At 37.4% G+C, this 23,113-nt stretch overlaps 2 protein-coding genes across 3 annotated transcripts in view; one reads left to right on the plus strand and one right to left on the minus strand.

Moving 5' to 3' along the window:
• Positions 1-12,133, minus strand: part of CMSS1 (cms1 ribosomal small subunit homolog (yeast)) — a 207,734-nt gene extending 195,601 nt beyond the window's left edge. Inside the window, exon 1 of the mRNA XM_017830826.1 lies at positions 12,109-12,133. Coding sequence (XP_017686315.1) covers positions 12,109-12,118 — 10 coding nt within the window. The 5' untranslated portion in view covers positions 12,119-12,133. The remainder of the gene's footprint in view (positions 1-12,108) is intronic.
• Positions 1-23,113, plus strand: part of FILIP1L (filamin A interacting protein 1 like) — a 187,302-nt gene that overhangs the window by 162,660 nt on the left and 1,529 nt on the right. For both annotated transcript variants that reach the window (XM_017830819.1, XM_017830820.1), the window contains 2 exons: positions 7,114-9,865; positions 22,468-22,652. In XM_017830819.1, coding sequence (XP_017686308.1) covers positions 7,114-9,865; positions 22,468-22,652 — 2,937 coding nt within the window. The remainder of the gene's footprint in view (positions 1-7,113; positions 9,866-22,467; positions 22,653-23,113) is intronic.

Genomic DNA, 23,113 nt, shown 5'->3' on the forward strand with positions numbered 1-23,113 from the left:
AAACAGCTCAATAACTGTGGTCGAGCAATAATGTTCTAGAAGGAATGCTTAAAGTATACACTTCAAACAAAACTCAGGTTCACAAAGACTCAAGATCTCTCCCAGCAATTTAACTTGTTGGAATGTAACATCAAAGCATCAAATGCAATCATTTCAACGATGACAACATTTAAAAACGATGAATTATAAAAAGCAGCAGTTGTCTTAGTTTATTTTGTGTAGTTACTATACACTGAAAACCTATTTAAGTTAATACTAATTCTCAAAATAATCTGTTACAGTAAGTTCACACTGCTTTTCCACTTTGATAAATCTGAGGTTCAGGCACAAAATTCTACTTGTTAAGGATGAATACAAGACAGAAGCAGGACCTGGGTTAGTAACTGAGAAGTTCTGCCTCAGTTTTGTTGGTTTGACCCCTATACCACATCTCTTGTGGTTCATCTTTCCATTTCCTCCTAAAAGCTTTCCATCTGCAAAACTATAATTTTCTGGCTGACGTAAATTTAAAGAGTTCCAAATTCTGGTGTTGCATCTGAAATGACTTGCTTTATTTCTGACTTTACAGGCAGTGTGGAGAGAGAGTGAGAGAGACAGGGGAGGGAGGGAGGGTGCTGAATGTGCACTGTGGTAACATGAAAAAATCCCAAACTATTAACTAACAAAACCCAAGGGGTATTCCCATGAGCTGCTTACCTTATTGATGCATTTAGAATCAGAAGAGGATTAACAGTCATGCTACCTGTACAATCATACAGTACTGAAATGTCAACAGTAATAGATACTGACTTCAAAGAATACCTGAAATAGCTGTTAAGTCTAGAAAGAGGGAAGAAGAAAGAAGAGTGCATCTCAAAAATGGTGACACATCAGAGTCCAGCTCACAATTCATTGCGCTGTGTTTTATAATAGCTGAACTCTGGGCCCCAGAGTTTTTAAGGCTAACTTCTAGTAAAGCTCATTAATACTGTGGTTTTGTCAAGTCAGTGTTCATTTAAAACTGTTTTTCAGGACAGACAGTCAAGGAAAAAAAACAAACCAAATAAAAAAAAACCAACCTGCCAACAATTTCATAGGACAGTAACTTCTTCACTCCCACCTAAAAATCCCGCTCCCACCTTCCTATCATAATCTCAGGCATTGCAGATGGCTGCCATTAGAAGATTAGAAATGAGCATCACAGTAATTATCACATTGCACATTTGAATCCTTACTGCCACAGAAAGCATTAATGCTTTTTACACAAGATTGATGTTTGGATAGATGATTTCCAAGAACATCTCGACACGGAAAGAACATAATTCAAGACAGAAAATTATTTTCTTAAACTGAGGTTTCATAATAAAACAAAAGAGAATTTTAGTGATGAAGTAAAATTACTCAAACTGGAAGTTAATCTGGTCTTAAATTAACCAACATAAATTTGCTAAAAGTTTCTCACACCATTTACTGTCACTGAATTTACACAGGATTTCATAACATTTATGAGTGCAAATATCCCTATATCACCAGGAAGAATTTGCAGCAGCTTAGTAGTTGTGAAATCATGGTTACAAACAACACTAGTGTCCCAGATTAATTAATTTTTAAAAGCATATATTATCTGCACATGTTTACTCAGCATCACAGCTAAATACATCTGGTTATCCATTTGAATTTTTGCCCGTTAACCCAGAACTGGCAATACCATTCATCATCTATGACTTTTATTAAGACTTGTAAAGCAAGTCAGCATTTTAAGCATCAGATAAAACGATAATTACTTTGTGATAGTCTGTGGAGTAATAAGCAGAACTCACACCCCCCTCATTAAAGGTTCTCACTTTACAAAATAGATTTCCTTATTGGGACATTTGCCTTACACAGTCTCTTGCAGTGGAGACACCTTTTGTGGAGGTTTGCATCCTAGTACAACCTCATTATTTGAAATTTACATATATAAATTACCGTACTGGAAAACAAATTTTAGAGTAAGTGTTCACATTCTGTTGGGAAGTGCTGACTGATTCAGATAAAGCCAACAGATTACACAACAGCTATGGTATGTCGTTGCTGCTGTAATTCCAAAGGCTTTTGACTTTCTTTATGACAGGGGAAAAAAGAAGCATTAATAAAGATAATAGAGAGCCATAAAAAAGCTGTAGCATATGTCTTCATAAAAACTGCACATCAATAAGTAGAACTGTAGGCAAAGGAAAATAAAAAAATTAAAAAAATGCATAGCCACCCCAAACCCAGAAACATTTTAACAAATCCAAATTTTGTTTCAATAAACTGTGGAAGGCACAGACTGGCTTTCTTACAAAAATAAATATTTAACTGCACTGGTGTCAAAAAATTACAACAACTTGTAAGATTTACCAGAAATGATGAAGCATGTTTCTTCTCTTATTAAGGGCCAGACCACGTCTTACTGCTAACTGGGAAGAATGCCTCAAAGGAAGAGGCATGACTTCATCTACATTTAAAAGCTTTCAGCTTAGTGCTTTTATTTGCATTGTACCAGGGAAACTCAAGTATATGGCCAAAAACTTTAGAAGCAAGTCTCCCTCATGTTATAACCTGTAAAGCCTCTAGTAAACCATGTCTCTTATATGGGGAAGGATGAAGAGCAAGAGCCAGTTAAAAATATGTATCTTTATGATTTAGAAAAAAAAATCACAGAAATTAAAAATCGCAGTCATTTTTGTAGAATGATCACATACAAATATGGATAATGTCTATATTAAAAACTCATTTGATGGAAGGAATGATAAAAGTAGAGCTTTACAAGCCATCACCTATTTTACTTGCATCCTTACAGAATGTAGTCTTTTCTAAAGTTATCACTAAGACATTGCTTAAATCGTTTTTATTCTTATTATTCAGAGAATAATGATTCATTCCAGAACAAACTAAAACAAATAAAAAAATAAGTCTTGCAATCTCAGTCTCCCATGCTTTCTTTGGTTTCCATGAAACTCAAAGGAAAAGCAGCCCTCTTAGAATCCTGTAAAGACATAAATTAAACAACACCCATGTAATGAACGTCACCCAGAAAATGGATAATGCCACTTAAAGACAAAATGTCATCACGTGACGCCAGGACAGTGAACTGTTACGGGAGTCTCCACATCTTGTAGAGAACACAATCACTGTGTTGCCAAATGTAATGTAGTGTAGCTGAAGCTATGTGCACTTGGAAAAAAACATGGAACACAACTGAATGCATGACCTTAACACCAAGAAGCTGTAGGATGCATACTGAGGAAAACAATTACAATGAACCGAGGAGAGCTGAGAAATACAATTTCTTTCAGGAAATAAAGAAGCAGTCGACTGGTATTACAAACAAGTACAATATTAAGCCACAATAAAGCAATGATTTATTACAGAAACTCTGAAGAAAAAATAATGACAGTGCCCTGACTCTGCTTAACTACCTAACAGTCATGTTCTTAAAAACAATTTCCAATGTCCATTTTTGCTGGGCCCAATTCAGAAAGGGTTCTTGTAGTCCTGCGAAGTCAGCTGCTTAGAATTGTGTGAAAGCTTTGACCAAATGATATACCCACCTTTGCCTCATACTAAATTACATGATGACGAAATTCAACTGGCAATGAAAATGACAGTGGAGTGCCTGTTCTTTTTGTAAAATTATTATTCATTTAAGCCAGCTTTTTCAACCTTTGCATATTTTTAGTAAAATTGCTCTGTCAAATACTCTGGATACTACTCTTCTTCAGAAAGAGTATTTTGGATGAAGTTAACACAAAGTATTTTTATCCTGTGATAAAAGTCACTTTGTGCTATAATCAGTTAAAGAACTTCTTCAATTAAGCCTGCAATTTGCTTAATTCAAATAATATACATAATCAAGCATTCGCCCACAGTAGTCAGGTTCCCAAAAAAAAGCTGGCAAAAAAAAAAACAAACTTACCAAAACTAAGCAATTAATTTAAGAACACAAGCAAACAAATAAATAACACCAACTCCTCCAAACATTTTAGGGTCCTCTTCCATTCCTAAGTGCATATGTGCAGAGACAGACATTGTGACCTACTGAACTATGAAAGAGGAATTCAGCAGTCAAGGAAAAACTCTTCTACAAATATTAAAAGACGCCCAGTTGACTTTTTTCAATATCAATCTCAACTCTATCCGAGAAATCACTACCTATTTGGCACTGTTGAGGTATTTTATGTATAGCTATAGATATTACCAAAAACAAATGCAAAAACTTAATAACACAGTAGCAAAAAATATACCATGCTTAATACATCCCTTTTTTCTTTTTGCAAACACATTAAAACCCTTTAACTCACAGCTTCTGCACTATGCTCTTAACCTCAGTCAAGTGATCTTACACAAGTATTTTTTAAAAAATGAAACAGACCTCAGGGATTACACATATTTGCTTGTGAGCCTGTTCTCTTAAAACAGACTTTTATCTTAAAACTGCATTTTATCTTTTGAATGAAGGAAACATTTTTTAAATACCTGAAGTCTTTTGGCATGACCAAAGAAACTGAATCTCTTGAAAATCCTTATCAGTTTATACAACAATCCAGGTACCAGTAATTTAGGCATTTTGTTCAAATTGCCCAAGCAACACAGACTTGATCAGACCTGACTTGAGTGTCAACTTAAAATTTATTATGTATCCACAATCATCTTATTTGCGTTAAAAAAATATATAGCATCCCCATGAAAATTACAACTGTTTGTTACTATTTGACCTAAGGGCTTTCTTTCTAAAGCAATTTAAGAGGCATGAGTTACTGGAGCATTAGAGTTTCACTTGGCTAGAGAGGTATTAACTAGTTAATATAGAAATGTTGGGTTAAACACTGATTAACCTAAGTATTAATGACCACAGATAAATTTGCCTTATAAAAACAAATTTTACTGAAGCAAGCTAAAATAAATCAAATGCTAATAAGTCCCAGTAACAGTATTAATATGTCTTAACTTCACACACAGAAACTGAGTTAATTCCAAATGAAATTGTTAGTTGTGCTTCTGTTATGGTTTTATATCTATGGCAACAGTAAATCATCAATTGAACTTCACTACTAAAGCATTTAGAGACCAGGGTGGGGAGAGAAGAGAGATTTTTAAACTAAAAAGAATTCAAACTGAAAGTAGCACTGAAAAGTGGACAGAAGTTTATATACCATCAACACAGTAAAAAGCTGCCTTTGAAGCAGCAGTGCAGTCCTCTCTCCATTTATTTGTTCTGCCAACCAGTAGCATTCCTTCAAACTAACTTTGAAAACTTCTCCCCCTACATTTCTGCTTTTTCATGTCTGTTTTCCCCATTATGTTAATTGACTGTTACAAAGAATATGTGACTGCCTCAAGTCTTTGATTTCAACTCTGCTTATGGCTATGTTCTATCCTGTCAATTTTTCACATAAAGCATTTCATTACATTCAATGCAGTGCAACTTAGGCCCTAAAATAAAAACAGTAGGGACTGTGAAGATGTTTTAAGAAATTTTATAGCCATGGACTTCTATACAACATCATCATTAAATCGGACAAGTCTGATGGACAGTTGTAGAATAGCAAGGACTTCCCCTCTCTGTGCTGGAAAATCACAATGCTGCCAAAGGGGTGCTGCTGAGGCAGTCTGTTGCCCAGAAATATATGCCTCCAGTCAGTCAACAGCTAATTAAGAGCTGTGCAAAGGAGGCTGTTATCTAAGCTCTTCCTGAACTAAAAGGATGGCTGCAACAAGAACTTGTCAGTGGGAAGCTGTAAAGACTCATCTCTTGGACAAGGGCATCACAATAGGGACCGTAGACAAATGTGGGACAGGAATCTTAAGTTTCAGCAGCAACTTCTAGACAGTTGTCATCATATTTCAGAGGGGGGAAAAACAAAGAGGCCTCAGCTAATGAGTGGCTGAAATATTCATTTTGTACTAGCACAGTCCTGATAACACAGGTCATTTCCCTCACATGATCTACACAACTCTATCTGTACCATACATATGAACAACAGTGAGACATACAAATTCTAATACTTTATTACTTCCACCTCAGCTTTTCAGACTTTTGTTTAATACCAGAATATACCAATAGGTTGGCTGTAGGAAAAGTGTAATTGAAAGGAGGCATATGTGCTGGACAAACCTAACCATACTTTAGGTCAACTTCTTCACAAACATCTCCCTGACAAAGGAAAGCCTACAAAAGAACCTAATTTACTTGAGGTATTTGGAGGTTTAAACAAATGCACAACCTTATCCCAAGTCTCTAGCAAATTAAATATGTTAATCCTCAGTCTTTATTGAGATGCAACATAAACTTGTAAAACTAATTTTGGAAAATCGTCATGAAAATCTTCAAGAATCATGTAAAAGCAGGGTTACACTTAAACATATCTGCAAGCTTTGGACAAAAGACTGAAGTCAAGCCTAACTAACATTTGGGCTTTGTTAAGTTCACAAAGCACAACCTGAATACCTGTTTATCTGCTGACTGTATTTTTGTGTGTGTATGTTTGATACAGGGTCAGATACTGCATTTTCACTGAGGACTGACTTACCTGCATGGTTTAATTTTGGTCTGATGTGCTGCTTACAAATTCACATTAGCCTGACTAACTGCCTAATGTGGCTACATTTCCTTCACCTACTTGAACATCTACAAGGTTTAATCATAAAACATCAGGATGGTTTATAAGTAACAAAGTTAGGAGGTTGATGATGCTGTAAATTATGCCTGCCCTTGAGGACTGCACTGATTTGATTTCTCAAACTCTATAATGATCACATTTCTTTGCACATACCTAGCCTCAGCAAACAGCCAAGGTAAGTGCAGTTCCAGTGCAGAATACTAAATAGTTTTGTTCCACTGCCACCTGTCAAAAGTTAAAAATGTAATCAAAGATGCAGAATTACTGAAGCTGCTAAGTCTAAATGAATGCTCATTACAAAAGAACTTCTGAATAGAAAGTAAGGCCAGTGGGCACTTCCAAATGATGCTGCAAGGAGAGGTCTGCTTGTAGTTACAAGTGGACATGCAGTTTAAGTGGACATGCACATCTGGCATGCCATAATATTTCAAGTGTGTTTTTAAATGCCCATTAAAATGGCTACAAAATACGATATTTTTTCCTCCCACAGATTGAAAAAGCTTCTTGAACAAGAAACAGCATATCAGGCAAAAAAAGAGAAGGAAAACAACAAGAAAATAGCTAAACTGAAAGAAGAATTAACTAAACTGAAATCCTTTGCTTTAATGGTGGTGGATGAACAGCAAAGACTCACTGAGCAGTTGAATCAACAAAGTAAAAAAATTCAAGAATTAACCACTTCTACAGAGCAAGCACATGAGAAGCTGGCTTTTGCTGAAGCAAAAATTCAAGAAGAGAAACAGAGAGCCAGCAGGCTGGAGGCTGAACTTCAAGCCCAAAGCAGTAAGATTTCCCAAGACCAAGAAGCAATGATGGCCAAACTAACCAACGAAGACAGTCAGAATCGCCAGCTCCGGTTGAAATTAACTGCTCTCAGCAGACAAATTGATGAGCTGGAAGAGACCAACAAATCTCTACGAAAAGCAGAAGAAGAACTGCAAGACCTAAGGGATAAGATAAATAAGGGAGAGTGTGGCAATGCCACACTTATGACTGAAGTAGAAGAACTACGGAAACGGCTGCTGGAGATGGAAGGAAAAGATGAAGAGCTCATAAAAATGGAAGATCAGTGCAGAGAGCTAAATAAAAAATTAGAAAAAGAAGCATCACAGAGCAAGAACCTTAAAGGGGAAGTCGATAAACTTAACAAAAGAATTATGGAGCTGGAGAAACTAGAAGACGCTTTCAACAAGAGCAAACAGGAATGTTACTCCCTGAAATGCAATCTAGAAAGGGAAAAAATGTTAACAAAGCAGCTGTCCAACGAGCTGGATGGTTTAAAAGCTAGAGTTGGTGAGCTTGAAGCAATTGAAAGTAAGTTAGAAAAAACTGAGTTTACACTCAAAGAAGATTTGACAAAGCTGAAAAGCCTAACAGTGATGCTTGTGGATGAAAGAAAAACTATGGGAGAAAAAATAAAGCAAACAGAAGAAAAGCTTCAAGCTGCAACTTCTCAGCTTCAGGTGGAACAAAATAAAGTGATGTCGGTTACAGAAAAACTAATTGAGGAAAGTAAAAAGGCACTGAAATCAAAATCCGACGCAGAGGAAAAAATGTCCAGTGTGACGAAAGAAAGAGATGAACTGAAAAACAAACTCAAAGCAGAAGAGGAGAAAGGAAGTGATCTTGTTTCCAAAGTGAATATTCTAAGAAAAAGACTCCAATCACTGGAAGACATTGAAAAAGAGTTTCTTAAAAGTAAACTTAAGGATGGTACTAAATCTAGCACCTCCTTGCAGCAGGAAAACAACATAATCAAAGAGCTTTCTCAAGAAGTTGAGAGGCTTAAGCAGAAGCTCAAAGAAATGAAGGCCATAGAGGATGATCTTATGAAAACTGAAGATGAATTTGAGTGTCTAGAACGAAAATATGTCAATGAACGGGACAGAGCCAAGCTCCTATCAGAGGAGCTGGAAGCTGTGAAAATGGAAATGGCTAGGTATAAATTAACAGAAAAGGCAGAGTCCACTCAGGAGCAGCGCCTTTTTAAGAAGCTTAAAGAAGAGGAAGCTAAATCGAGTCATCTTTCCAGAGAAGTAGATGCACTAAAAGAAAAAATGCATGAGTACATGGAAACAGAAGATCTAATCTGCCACCTCCGAGGCGATCATTCGGTCTTACAGAGGAAACTTCTCCAGCAAGAAAACAAGAACAGGGACTTAGCGAGAGAGATGGAAAGCCTCAGGAAAGAGCTGGAGAGGTACAGATCCTTCAGCAAGAACTTCAGGCCTGGTCACAATGGAAGGAGAATTTCTGATGTGCAAGTTTTTTCTAAAGAAATCCAAACAGATCCAGCAGACAATGAACCACCCGATTACAAAACGCTCATGCCTTTAGAGAGAGTCGTAAATGGGCAGCTCTATGAAGACAGTGATAATGAGGACAAAGGCAATAATGAGGAGGAACAAACAGTGTCTTTCAAAAGCAACTCATCCACTGTCAATGCCATAAACAAAAAATTATGGATCCCGTGGATGAAGTCCAAAGAGAGCCATCCTCAAAATGGAAAGATACATACAAAGCAAAATGGAAACTGTGCACAGACCGGAGATCTAGTGCTAAGCCATACACCTGGCCAACCTCTTCACATAAAAGTAACTCCAGACCATGGACAGAACACAGCAACCCTTGAAATAACTAGTCCTACCACTGAAAGCCCTCACTCCTACAAAAGCACAGCAGTTATACCCAACTGTGGCACTCCAAAGCAAAGAATAACCATTATTCAAAACGCCTCCTTAACACCTGTAAAATCGAAAGCAGGAGAAGGTTACATGACCCCAGAGCACGTAATTTCTCCTATTACTATGACTACTTTTGCAAGATCTCAAACGCCTGAATCGTGTGGTTCTTTAACTCCTGAAAGAACAATGTCCCCTTTGGCTTTACCGGGCTCAAGTTCTCAGGAACAAACTCTCTCCCCAGAGCCTTTGGAAATGGGAGCCAAGCACGCTGTTTTTAGAGTATCCCCAGAGAGGCAGTCGTCATGGCAGTTTCAGAGATCTAACAGTACAGGATCAAGTGTAATAACTACTGAGGATAACAAAATCCACATTCATTTAGGAAGTCCTTACGTCCAAGCTCTCACCAATTCCAAGCCCATCAGCCCTTGTAGTCCAGTGCAAGACAACAGAACTCCAGCACTAGCCAATGGCCTACCCAATAAGCCCACCAATAAAATCACCAGCAGTATTACTATCACACCAACAGCCACTCCTCTTCCACGGCAATCACAAATTACAGTAAGTAATGTCTATAACTGACCCCCATCCATGCTGAGCACCCTTACCAGCAACCCATCCCGTTTTTCATCCCAGCAAGAATTATTTGGAACAGCCTCTTTACTTTGGGAAAGATCTGTGCATGAACTATACAACAGTATATGGAACTAACGTTAAGTTTTGCCTGCTTAGTGTTATCAAGTGTGCACTTACTGTATATCTTTTCATTAAAATACAGTTATGTAAAATATTTAGTCTTGCACTTGTATAAATGCATCTTTATGTATTGCCATTTTCAAAATAACTCACATTACTTTTGACTGCAACTTGCCTTGGTGAAATATTTTAACATTACAAAAAACAGTAAATAATTGATTATTTTCATCATTGCTTGCTGAATATTTTTGTTTGTTATGTGTGGTTTGTATTTTTCTGCATGTATGGTAGAATTTGATTTAGGTCATAATACTGCCTGCTAATTTCAAATAAGACTTAATTCATTATCTCCCCTGCTATTCCCAACTCCTCCGAGCCCTCTCATTTCAGATAATTATCAGTACATCACACACAAACACTCAAAATATTATGTATTGTACCTCAGTACAAATTTATGATGCATATGTGATAAGTTCCAGAGCACAACTACCACTTTTCCTCCCTATCTTTTTTAATGCTGTTCGGTTAAAACTTTTTTTAAACTTTCCTGTAAACCTTTTTTATATGTGAACTGAGTTCAGAAGCTTGTATCACAAAATATTTCTCCCCAAACAAGGGGTTTTTTTCCAATACAACAGAAAAATTGCAATCATTTAGGTATGCTGTAAAACAATAAACAGCAACACTTACATTCATAAACAATAAATCAGATGAATGGATTTGACCATAATATTCAAATTTCATCTAAGCTGTTAGCCATCAGTTTGAAATGCAATATACATCACACAGGTCCACTGAAAAAGAAACAAGAGTACCAAACTATGGCATACCTTCATGTTTTTCACTTAATAGGCAGAGAAAAGTTGATAGAAACATTATGAAGCAATACTACACCAAGTCTCCAAACACGTAGGCCTCTAGGTCCGGGATAAATAGGACTACCACACAAAATGGACAAAACAGGCTAAGGTATTTCGATGATGGTTACATATTTGTGCCTAAGAGAAGGACAGAAATGTAATCAAGTCTGTTCTTTACACATGTGCTACACAGTCATTTTTAACCTCCCCAAAAATACTGCTAGTGGTAGATCGACTTCACACTGAATGCAAATCAGTCCAGAAGACCTGGAATGCCCTTTCAAACATCTATTTTTCGCAAAGGCTGAACACTGCAAATCTAAATTGTAACACTTGCTCTTATTCTAAAAAGTTAAATGCCTAGATATTTATTGCTTTTGGAGGGGTGCTATTAAAAAAAAAAATTAACCTTCTTATCAACGAGGAAGTTTGCAAGTAAGCAGAAGGTCCCCATTCGTTAAATCCTTATCTTTATTCTGCTTATATTACCCACAGAAAAAAAAATATTTCTGCAGTATAACTCAGCAACAGATTCAGCAAAGAACTTTGGCACATGCTTTCACATAACAAGGGGACTTCTATCATTTTAAGTCTTTTTGATGGACAGGAATCTAAATGTTTACAACTGCAGATAATAACTGCTTTTAGAACAGTTCTATTCAAAATCAAAGTCCACCACCTATATACAATTTTTCCTCAGTAAAATTAATGGGAAGAAAAAATATTAAATCACAAGATATGTGACAGAAATGGATATAAACATATGTATTACAGTTGAACAGTGGCAATTTTAAAAAACAAAATGTGGACCTGCACAAGCCTACCTTAATGTCATACATAACCTAAAGGTTTCCTAAGAGGTCCTTTCTCCTTTTTTTGTCTCACTTGATCTCCATGGCTGCACAAGTGAGATCTAAGATCTAGGTCAGAAGAGGTGCATATTCATACTGTACAAAGCATACTTCAACTCACACCAGCTTCAGCAAAAGTTACTGATCAAGACAGCAGCCAAGTCTGGCAAGTCAAGATTATAGAAATTTTAGCATGTGTTAATTATATGAACAAGTTCCTTAACTATGTTCAGGTTGCACATTCTTAACCCCAAGGCTCAGTCAAACCCAAAAAGTGGTACATGTTCTCTGCACTTCTGTTCTTTGGGATACTGCATATCCTGCTGATCCATACCTGAGATCTCTGCAGGAACACATTACAAGCATGGTACTGAATTACTGTGTTTGAAGTACCCACTTGCCAGCATACTAACAGACACAAAATTCTCCAAAAATTAAAGGATTAACAGTTGTTCTCCAGAGGCACTAATATTTTCTTCAGTCAGACTTAAAAAGCTTGTAGAAAAAAAATAATTTCATATCTGCCTTCCAAAATACACAGAAATGTGTTGATCATTAACCACCTGGCCATCTATTACAACATCTTATAAAAGAAAAGCACAAATCAGGACATAGCAATAAGCACACTTAGTCCTTTGGACAATTACCAAGCTATTATGAGTAAGGACATTCAGACTTTAAAGCTAAGTTTTGAATACAAAACCTAGGTGAGAGTTCACACCATTTATAAGTTTAATCATTAAACAGGACAGTAGTTCTGTCCCTGTCTTAAACTGGTAATGCTTTATTAGTAACTGCTCAATTAGCAAAAGACAAAGGAAGCAGCCACTCATGACCATTAACTCCTAAGGAAGAAGCATCAGCACTGCATGTAAATGAAAATGCTACATTTCCTAAAAACACACCTTTTAAGGGATGCCTACATTCCCCTACTGATAAAACATTCTTTGTGCAGATCTTAACTGACTTCCCAGCACAGTTTCTGTCAGTCATTTCCACACATGAAAAATCAAATAATTATTTTGCCTGAAAATAAGGTTTGCAGAATAAAACAGGTTCTTCCTGTTAAGATTCCCAAGATCCATTTCAAAGCACCAGACAGAGAAAATAAACACCTGGATGTATTTGCTGAGAGCTGAAACTTAGCTGTTTAAACAGAAACAAGTTAGCTGTAATTTTATCATAAAATAGCAAATCAAAAGCACAGCTTAAGGACTCAAATTGCTGATATACAAATTAACTTCAAGTTGTTCAGATCATCACTCCATATTTAAGATTATTTCCATTTTGCTGAGTGGGAATATCCACCTGCTTCCTTGGCAGACAAAGAGAAAACAGCAAAGAGAAATTTTAATGATTTATCTGCAAATTGATTCAAGCACTCTGAACAAAAATATCAAGCATAATCATACTAAAATTCAAGTAAGGCAGCTTTTCTAGGAATTTCAAGCATTCCATAAATGGTAAGTATGGCTGTTAATTTGGAGGCTGAGATACTTTTCCTTTCAGCATTTGCTCCAAAGCCTGAAGTCTGACAGGTATGTAATGATTCATTTGAATGTTAAAGGGAAATAGGGTCGCATAGTGAGCAGCAAATATCAGAGGGATTAAACTGTGAAAGAGAGTGTAAAAGCAGTTTTCAGCAGATCATAATATCAACCCTTCTCTTTTCCAAAACCCTTGGCAAGCGTCTCCTCTAAAGTCTAAAAATCTACTCTTTTTCCCGATGTTAAGTTCCCAGGAAAAGAAAGAGAGGATTAACAATTTAAAAAATGACAGCAGTTACCAGCCCATCTTCCTGCCCCTTTTCAATTTTATTTCAGTGAGTAATCAAATGGACACAAGCAAGGGCAACACAAACACTTTGGTGCTCAGCATTTTTAAGCATTTTTAAGCCATTCTTTTTATGTGAATTAATATTTCAGAAGAAATACTTGCAATTTTTGTCCTCGCAGGGAAGATGGATGAGGGAAGGGAAGGGAAGGAAAAGGAGGGAAAGCAAAAAGAGAATAAGAAGCAATAATGGTAATCTGAGAGCAAAGCGCCCATAGTATAGTATTTCAGGTTATTTAAAAACTGCCTGTAAGTCACTAATTAAGAAAGAGAATTGACAAAAATTACAGGAGCAGCCAGCTAATCTTCCTGATCCAAACCACTGTAGACAATATGGTGTCTGGGGACAGAATGTAAGGCTGTAATAAAAAAACAAAGATCTGTATGTAAGCATTTCATGCAAAGCTTAAGAAGGCGTGCTCCTCACACTGGGGAAAAAAATAATGAGAAACAGAACTGTACAGCACTACTTTCTGAATAAGACTGAATGGATGCTGCAGGGTTAGGTGATGGAAACGGAGTAACCATCTGCAGGATGACTTTGTCCCTAGGAAACAGACACTGAGACAGGCAAAACAAAACCTGACAACTGCCTTATCTCCAGGCTTAAGCAAAGACTACCAAAACATTATGTTACCAAGAAACAGAAGAGAGAAAGATCTTATGGTTCAAGTACAGCACAAGTGGGTGCATAGAGATGTTTTAAAATTAACACCAAGTACCGTAAGTGGGAAATTGCTCAAAAAAAAAAAAAAAAGACCAATCTCAAAAATTTAAGCAGCATGAAGTGCTTTCACAAATTTGCAGCCAGTAGCCCCAAGATGTAGCTGAATTCTCTCTGTGCTGTACGCAGCACATCAGCCAATGACCCATCATATTGTGGGCACCCAGAAAGCCTCAAATATCAGAGTTGACAACTGAATATGATTCTCTTCTGACCACTAAGCAAAGTACTCTCAAGAAACAAATTTTGAGTACAAGAGGAAAGACTTCTTTTATTCAATGTCTCTCCACTTGCCACACAGTGCCTTGACCTCACAGGGTCCTCATAGTGGGATGGGCAAAAGAAGCTGCCTTCCCTTTCCCACCCCTGCCACAACCCATATCACAAAATATTGCCCTTTCAGTTATGCTGTCACCACTGTTCAGGAAGGCAATATTGTGAGGCAGGTCAAGAAACTAACTTTGATTAAAAAAAAAAAAAAATCAAAACCCCCACACTCCACAAATTTCATTTAAAAAAAAACAAAAACAAAAACAAACAAAGAACTCCAACAACGCAGGATCCCGTTCACAGCACAGCTTTGCAGAAGAGTTTACATCAGCATAACTGAAGGGACAAGCAAAAAGGAAAAAGGATGAGCACTTTATACTCCAATCACTGCCAAAGCCCTGGTCCCTTCACCTTTGATACTACCACTATTGTCTGACGAGATACAATCTAGGATGCATATACATCACACAAAGCACTTCAAATATACAACAAACATTTATTAGTCCCATTAACATCCTTCTGGATCTCTTTTGTGAGAGAAGTTAACTGACTTGTGCAAAATATGAGCATGACAACATGGATTGTGATTAGTATCTGTATTTCCTTATCCTTTATCGCCTCATACTCAAGCCACTATAGATGATGTTTTATCCCATAGAAACATCAATCTTAACTGGATAAAAGGCAGAGAGTTTTTAATTTTAATTATAATACTTGCATATATTAGAAAAATTATATATATATTAAAAATAGGACTCTGATTAACACACCTTTTTACGTGGCCCTCCCAGAGGAAAACAGCCTGTTCACAGACAGAAAAAAAGCCACGATGGTAAAAGCAGAGGGTTCTTTTTCCTTCTCCATGCAGAAAGCATTAGAGTCCAATCTGGTTACCCATGTAAACTTTTTCAACACATATATTCACTAACGTGGGAAAAACATATTCAAAGCTTTTGAACAGTCGATATGAAGACATTTCCACATTAAAAGCTGTGAGTGGGTGCGAGCACAATTCCAAACATCTCTAAAAACTGCATAACTTAGCAATACCAAAACACAAATATCTCTACCTGCCCACAATCTGTAGAAAACGATACTCATTGTCAAGAATGTTACTCAATAAATGGGAGTGCAGCTTTAAACCAAGTGAAGTGATGATCCCACACAATTGTATTATGTCTAAAAGCACTGACAGCTAAGCACCTGCAGAAGCATTTAAGTGCCGGCACTACCCTCTGCAGGACAGAATTACTATTGCAGCGTGTTTAGAACGGCCACACACCACTTCTGCTCCCAGGGACCCCCAGGTGCCCTAACGAGGTGCCCGAGACCCCTCCGATTTTCAAGAGGCAAAGGGAAGACAACTCACAGCAAACAACTGTTCCTTTCAGAGAACCACCAGCTCCATGATGATGCTGGTAAACCAGCCCCAGGTAAATCCTTGTCCTAGGGGAGCTGACCCACAACATAACCCTACCTCTCCCTGCATACATTTCCCACTGTAGACATGTCCCAAGAAAAACAAGGCACATAAAAGAATTTTAGTAACTGGGAACACAACTTCTGCCTCCAATCCTGCTTCTTTTCCCCGCCACCAGCAAGTACATTTAAACTTGGCATTCAGAAAATAAGAGTGCAGTGACACATTTGAGTACATTAGTGCAAACTGTGTCACATATACAGAAATAATTTCTAATATTAATACAGATTTTTCTGTCAGATGTGTCATATTATTGAAATCAAGAGTGCTGTAATAGACCAAATATCAGCAGAAGAGAAGACACAGAAAACTGAGGTTAAAAGGGACCTCAGGACATTTTCCAGCCTATTTCTTTAGTATAACTTGACTTAAGCCCTTCCAAACAAAAACCTGGCTCATATGGTTCTAAAAAACTTCTGCAATGACAATTTCACAGTTACCCTGGGAATCTGCAACAGGGCTGAAATACCTTTGCCATTAAGAAGCTTGCTAATTCCTAAAGTAAATTGATGTTGCTGAAATTGTAATGCAGTATTAGCTTTCCTATCCCCCCACTGGACTTTGAAAACTATTTTCTCTGCAACAGACTTTCATATATTAGAAGACAATTATCATGTCTTTTCTCAGTTTTGTTTTCTCCAGATTAAACAAACCCAACTGCTCTCCCACTTAATCGCTCAAGTACTACAACTATACAAGATCACTAATAATTTGCCCTCTGCTGAGCTGTTTATAATGTGACAATGCAGTGAGCCAAGCCAGACAACCCTCTGGCAAAGGTCCTACCAATTGCAGAAAGTGTAAGGATGATACTGCTCCTGCTTGCACATCTCAGTAGAGTCACACACACAAGTGGGTTACACAAAAGGAAATGCAGAGCAACTGAGACTTCTCACTTGGGACTCCTAGAAAACAAATGCCAGGACCTAGTGAAAGACAAATACAGAAAAGGAAATATCTGAATGCCCTGTGCAGTTGAGGATGACTAACTGGAAATTTCAGCCAAAGCTATCGGGTTTGGAGACCAAAGGGAATATTCGTGTTTATCACTTAATCTTAGCTCATTCTCACTTGCAGACCTGTCTTATGTTCTGACTGCATTCAACCATCCAGAAACAAGCTTCAGTCTAGCAAGAGGCATGTTTGTACACACACAGATATGTGGTCTTCAGTGTAAAGGATCTTCAGCACCACCCTCTGGCCACTATCACTAAAGCCGAAAACTACACTCTTGCTCAAATTTCTTAAAACTAAAAATTTAAGCAGTGAGAAAGAACCTTATCTAAAGCTATTTCTCCTTGATCAAATTATACAATGACTGTAGAAAGGCAAATAAGAAAACTTACAGCAGAAGTGCTACATGCTCCCCCCTATTTAAATGAATAAAATTCAAACAGGAAGCAAAGTTTTCAGAAGGAAAAAGATTAGTACCGAAAGAACCACTTTAACAGCACAGAAACAGAAATATTTTCTCTCCCTGACACTCCCACAGACGCTTGCCTTAGCCCACTCCCCAGAAAGCAATCACTGTATTGTGTTACAATATCTGATGGCCCATATCAATAAAATAATCCCGTGGGGGAGGGAAAAAGGTGTGTATGGAATATATATATCCTGGTATTTCAAAGAATGCTTTCTCAGTTGGCTTCCTGAAATTAAGAAGGGCTATTTTCACATTAATGTGTGAGAAGGTCACAATTGTCACCTGTGCAGTACCTGTCCCCACTCCTGAAGTGCCTGCTTCACCTTGAGACAACAAACACATCCTCTGTGTGTGTGTTCTCATTCTAACACCCTTTATTCTGCCAATTCCTATTACAGGTGATTGATGTCTACTTCAGAAGTTAATTGAAAAATTAAGTTAAAAGATCCTTATGAAAATGCAGCTTGCTTGATTCTTAGATCATTGCTTGTCTTGAAAATTAGATTTAACTGCTTATTTCTACAACTGTAAGCACTGTGGACAAAAACTTTGCTATTTTCCGAGTCTACTGCCTTAAACTAACATGGTGCTGTTATATTTACAGACAGGCACACCACATAATCTTATAATTTAAAAAACTGGGATGGTTTAATGTCTTTGGGGTTAATTGTCTTTGCTATTACAGCAATTATTTACTGATGCTTTGTTTAGATGCATTAAGTAAAAGAAAACTGCACAACTCAGATAGGTGGCTCCCAGGTAACATTTTGTTTCTAGGGATGTTTCAAGAGCATTAATGCAAACAAGGCATTTCCAGAACATGAAGGGCAACTCAGCTTGTTTTTTGAAGGATAAACATATCTTATTTCCTCTTCCATTCCTTGGAATGATAGCAGATATAAAAAGTGACCTACATATGGGAACTCAAGGAGCAATAACTAAACAGCAATGATGAACACAGAGCCAGAAAATTCAGAATACTAAGGAGAGTCCAAAAAAAATAGGGAGACTAAAACCCATTCTTCTTGAAGGAGAAAATAAATTGGTAGAAAGGGTGCATACACTCAAAGAGATTCTTGGTATGCACACAGATTTCCCATACCTAGATAACAACTAAAAATCAAATTGAAAAAGCCCACCAAAATCTACCTATAGGGTTTTTTTAGTCATTCAGGTCTGTCCAAAAAACAAAACAGACATCCTAAGGTACAAGCATGCCACAGCCAGTGTACCTGCTTACGTGCCTCTGTACTAACTGGTAGGGAAGGAACTAGGAGGACTGCACAAGCAGTGTCAGTGCACATACAACTAAACTAATGCAGAATTTTATATACAGTTACTTCCAAGTGCTTTCCAGACTCCTTGTGCAAACTATAGGCCAGGGTATTTTCACACCTGACTTCCCACTGATTAATAAAACCTTAGAGCCTGAATACCATTTAGATGCACAAAAACTGTAAGAATCTGGACCTACAAATATCTTCTTGAAGTACTAACACAGCTGTTCAATCAAATACAGACAGAATACTCCAACCACTTTTAATCTTATGCAATCTCTGAACTGGAACACTTCTTGGAAAAAAAACCCAAAACCAAACAACCAAACACAACTCTTTCTTGGAGATACAATCACACTTTAGTACACAAGACTCTACATAGATATTTTTATCTATTCATCTCAATATACATAGAAAATTATGGTTAATCTAATTCTTTTTGTAGTTGGGACACAGACACGTTTTCTGTCATCTCTCTAATTACATCAGACAGTAGCCTGCTAGTAATAGCTCACCCAAACATTTTATTCTCAATTCTGTGCCTCATCTACCAGGCCACATCACACAGTCAGAGGTAAACTCTTCCAACTCAGTACTCAAGGGAAGCCATATGGCAGTAACACAATTATCCCCTCCAACATCAACCCCTTCTTTCTTAACACGTTTCCTTTGGTAACTGAAGCAAAATGCTTTTTGGTTTGGGGTTGCATACTAACAATACGAATGTTAACATTCAAGACTACCATGAAAATGCATGTTAATTTTTTTTATTCAGCATTTAACGACAAGTTTCAGTCCAGTTTAAGTGAAAATGCCGTGGTGCGGTGCAAAAGCAAAACTTCGCTGCCACCTAGCGGTAAAAATGTTTAAGAATACGGCAAAGAAAAAGGCATCTCCTTTTTTCCTATTCACTTTCAAAGCCAAACTCTTTCCTTTCTCAATGCACTAAAAAAGAAAAAAAAAAAAAAAGAAAAAAACCTTGAAACTTTCCGATTTTAAAATAAAAATATGAAACACGTTTTACTCAGACTCAGACTACATATCTCATCTTTGGTAGTGACCAGCAGTAACTGCTTACAAACTTTAAGACAGAGTACTAAACCGAGCCTCTAGCAGTCTACAACTTAGAGTCATCCACAGCTGAAATCCACATCACATCTTTGTTTTAGCAATCCTTGATGGATGCCACGAAGCAGTCTAAACTCTCTCCAAACCAAAAATTGTTCGAAAGAGTTTCACAGCTCATTAACAAGGGAAAATACTTTCCACATAACCTTTAACCTACCTTCAGTGGATGCCCTCTCAGGCATCTGAGAACTTCCCTATGGCTAGATTTCTGCTGTTTATTTTTCTCACCGCAATCTATTTCCCAAACTTGCAAAGGTCTAGTGTATGTTATTAATCTTCATGCAGAAGACATTCCATAAGTGTCAGCCTTCTTCATTTTCCCTCTCCATTCAGCTGTTTGGACAGAACTCTGCAAAACATTCACAATGTAGGCATGGTTTGGACTTACACACTAAAAAAATGACAGGTTTGATTTTTTTCTTTTCCTAGTAATTCCTAACTGCCTGCTACTTTTTTAATAATTGCCAGTCGCTGAGCAATGAGGACAATTTAGTGACTCCAAGATCTTGTGTTCTGAGTGACAACAGATTTCACTACTGTACGGAACTAGTTTTCTCTACGTATACTATTTTTAATTTGCTAACACTGAACTGATACACATTTTTATCACGTTCTTACTCAATACCATGAACTATCAGCTCTGCTTCTAATAACCTCCCTTTTACACCATATGCAAATGTTATCATTTCAGTTCTGTCTTTCCATGCAGTTTGTGAATATGTTGAATACCAGAGTGTCTCAGGTTTAGATGCTGTCTCCACAATACTATTAAAATTAGGTCTCTGCTCTGCTTTCTATCCCCTTTTAACCATGAGAACTTTCCTTCTTTTTCCACAGTTTTCACACAGACTTTGTTTCAAACTATACTCTTTTGTTAGAGACCACTGTCAAGTCTTTTTTTTTTTAATCAAAATGTTACATGGTCACACCTGCAACAGCAAGTTAAAGGATTTCCTATATCTTTCCCTTAGACATGGGTCAACCCAAACTACAGGAAACTTCTTGAACCTACAAAGCAGCCTAGCTGGATACAAACTACCTATGCCAAATGAACCTTCCTCTGGACCAACTCTCAAGCTACGCCTCCAAACTTTTCCAGAGACAGATCCACAGTGTGGACTATTCAAACAATCCAATGCTACTGCCAATTTAACAGTTACAGTGCCTGGGAACATTCACAAACACTGCACAAACACTTGTTCATCATTAGACAATCTGACACCATACACCTATATAACAATATCTAACATACTTGAATATTATCCTCGACAAGAAATGTGGATGTTTTCCCATCACAAAATTAGTAACCATGTGGGTGAACATCTTATTTCTTATTGTCATTTTGATCAGTTCAGCAGTTATACTTCAGAATCTTTTGTGAAGCTTTACTCTAAAGTGGCATCACACTCCTCTGGCATCGCCAACAATTTCAGTGGTGGATTCCACACCACTAATAAGGATTCTGCAATTTTAAATATCATCTCCTTCAGAACTCTTAGAAACACACACATTGTTCTGGGAGATTGGTACTATTCTATCTTTTTGTTCTCAAACTCCAATTAAACCCAGGTTGATTTTTTTTCTTTACTCATGATCCATTAAGCACAAACGTGATGTGCAAATTTTCACAAATTCCTCCAAGAGCACATGCAATGATCTCATGTTGGCTCCGTTTTATCCTTCTGAGAACCCCTATCATATGCAATTAGCTACAGGTAAATGGCAGGCTCTTGAATTGTGATTTTTTTTTTTTAAGTAATTCCAGGCAGACCTGGCCGCTAGGAAGCTGTTTCCCAAACCTTGTTTTGATCTAGCTCATTCTTATTCATACTTAATCTAACAGAGTTCTGACACTGTTTTCTACTGTTCTAATTTGAACACCATTTCCGTTTCATGTTTTTTAAAAAAAATCTTCATTGAAATTCTTTTACCCTGAGCTCGACTGAAAAAGGTATATAAGAAGGCTTATGGTACAAAAAGCTTTTCTATGAGTAGTGTGTGTTTAATCCTGGTTTCAGATAATGGTACCTTTTAAACAAGCTTCTTGCCTTGACAGTTCTTCACCCCTTTTTAGCACACATATTAACTTTTTTTTTCTTGTATATTTATCTCTTTGCAATTAAATATGACTATGATGGATTCTGGAGGGAGAGTTCGCTTACAAATACATTAATTTTGTGTACACTGATCACTGTCAGAGAATGGTCTCTCATAGAACAGTATGAGCTAGGTATTGTCTGCTACTCAGGACTCAATCAAGACTTGCTTCTGCATGTGGAAGTTCTCTGATTATTCACGCAGAGAAGTCACTCAGTTCATAGCCTTTGCACTGCATCACTCACTCAGCTCCTGGGGCTGATGCTCTAGTCAGAGGACTGCCAGGAAACCCTTCTTATTTATAGTCTGGATTTCAATCCATTCAGATTCTTTGATATTCAGCAATCAAGTAGGTAAGTTAAATACAAAGCTTCACTCATTACCAACAAGATCAAGGAAGTTCAGACAAACAGTTCTAAGAGCAATGCATTCAGATTTACAAAGTGGAAAAGACATTAACAAGGTAAATGCTCTCTTTGTTCCTCCTCCCTAATGCATTACTTGTTTTCTCGGTTTATTTCAAGATCACCAACGCCTTCCGTCGGTCAGTTCCAACTCGGATCCCCAAACCAAAGCCTACCAGCACAACCAAAGCACCTGCCAAAATTCCTGCCGGGCACCTCAACAAACCACTCCAAGACAGCACTGCTGGAAAGATACACATTATAAGGACTGTGTCTAAAACCTGCCTTCAAAGTGGAGGGAAAAGGTAAATGATTTTCTATGATCTATGACATTAAAATAGATTTAAGCAACCTGAATCTCAATAGCAGTTGTTTCCACTGGGGAAAAATCTGGAACTATCCACATGGTCAGCATATCTCTGGCCACCAATGGTCAGCATATCTATGGCCACAGGACATCAGGAGACAGTCAAATTCTTAGGAGCCAGAGGTAACTAACTGCATGTCTGCAGAGACCAAGCTATGCCCCCTTCTTTCTGGTGCAATTCCAGATTTTGGCCCTCACAGTACAGAAGCACAGGAGACACAAGTAAGTTTCTACTATAAATTCCATTTTGACAAGTTCCATAAATAAAAATAGTAAGTTTGGCTCAGTAGATTTATAAAAATGTTGTCAATCACTTCAAGAGGGGTTGCAGGAGGTGTTGTTTTGTTTTCAAAGTTGGTCTAGTCAAGAAGTGTTTCAGTATGGATATCTTGTGTTCAG

Source organism: Lepidothrix coronata, unplaced genomic scaffold (assembly GCF_001604755.1).
Source record: "Lepidothrix coronata isolate B3197 unplaced genomic scaffold, Lepidothrix_coronata-1.0 Scaffold184, whole genome shotgun sequence".
NCBI lineage: Eukaryota > Metazoa > Chordata > Aves > Passeriformes > Pipridae > Lepidothrix > Lepidothrix coronata.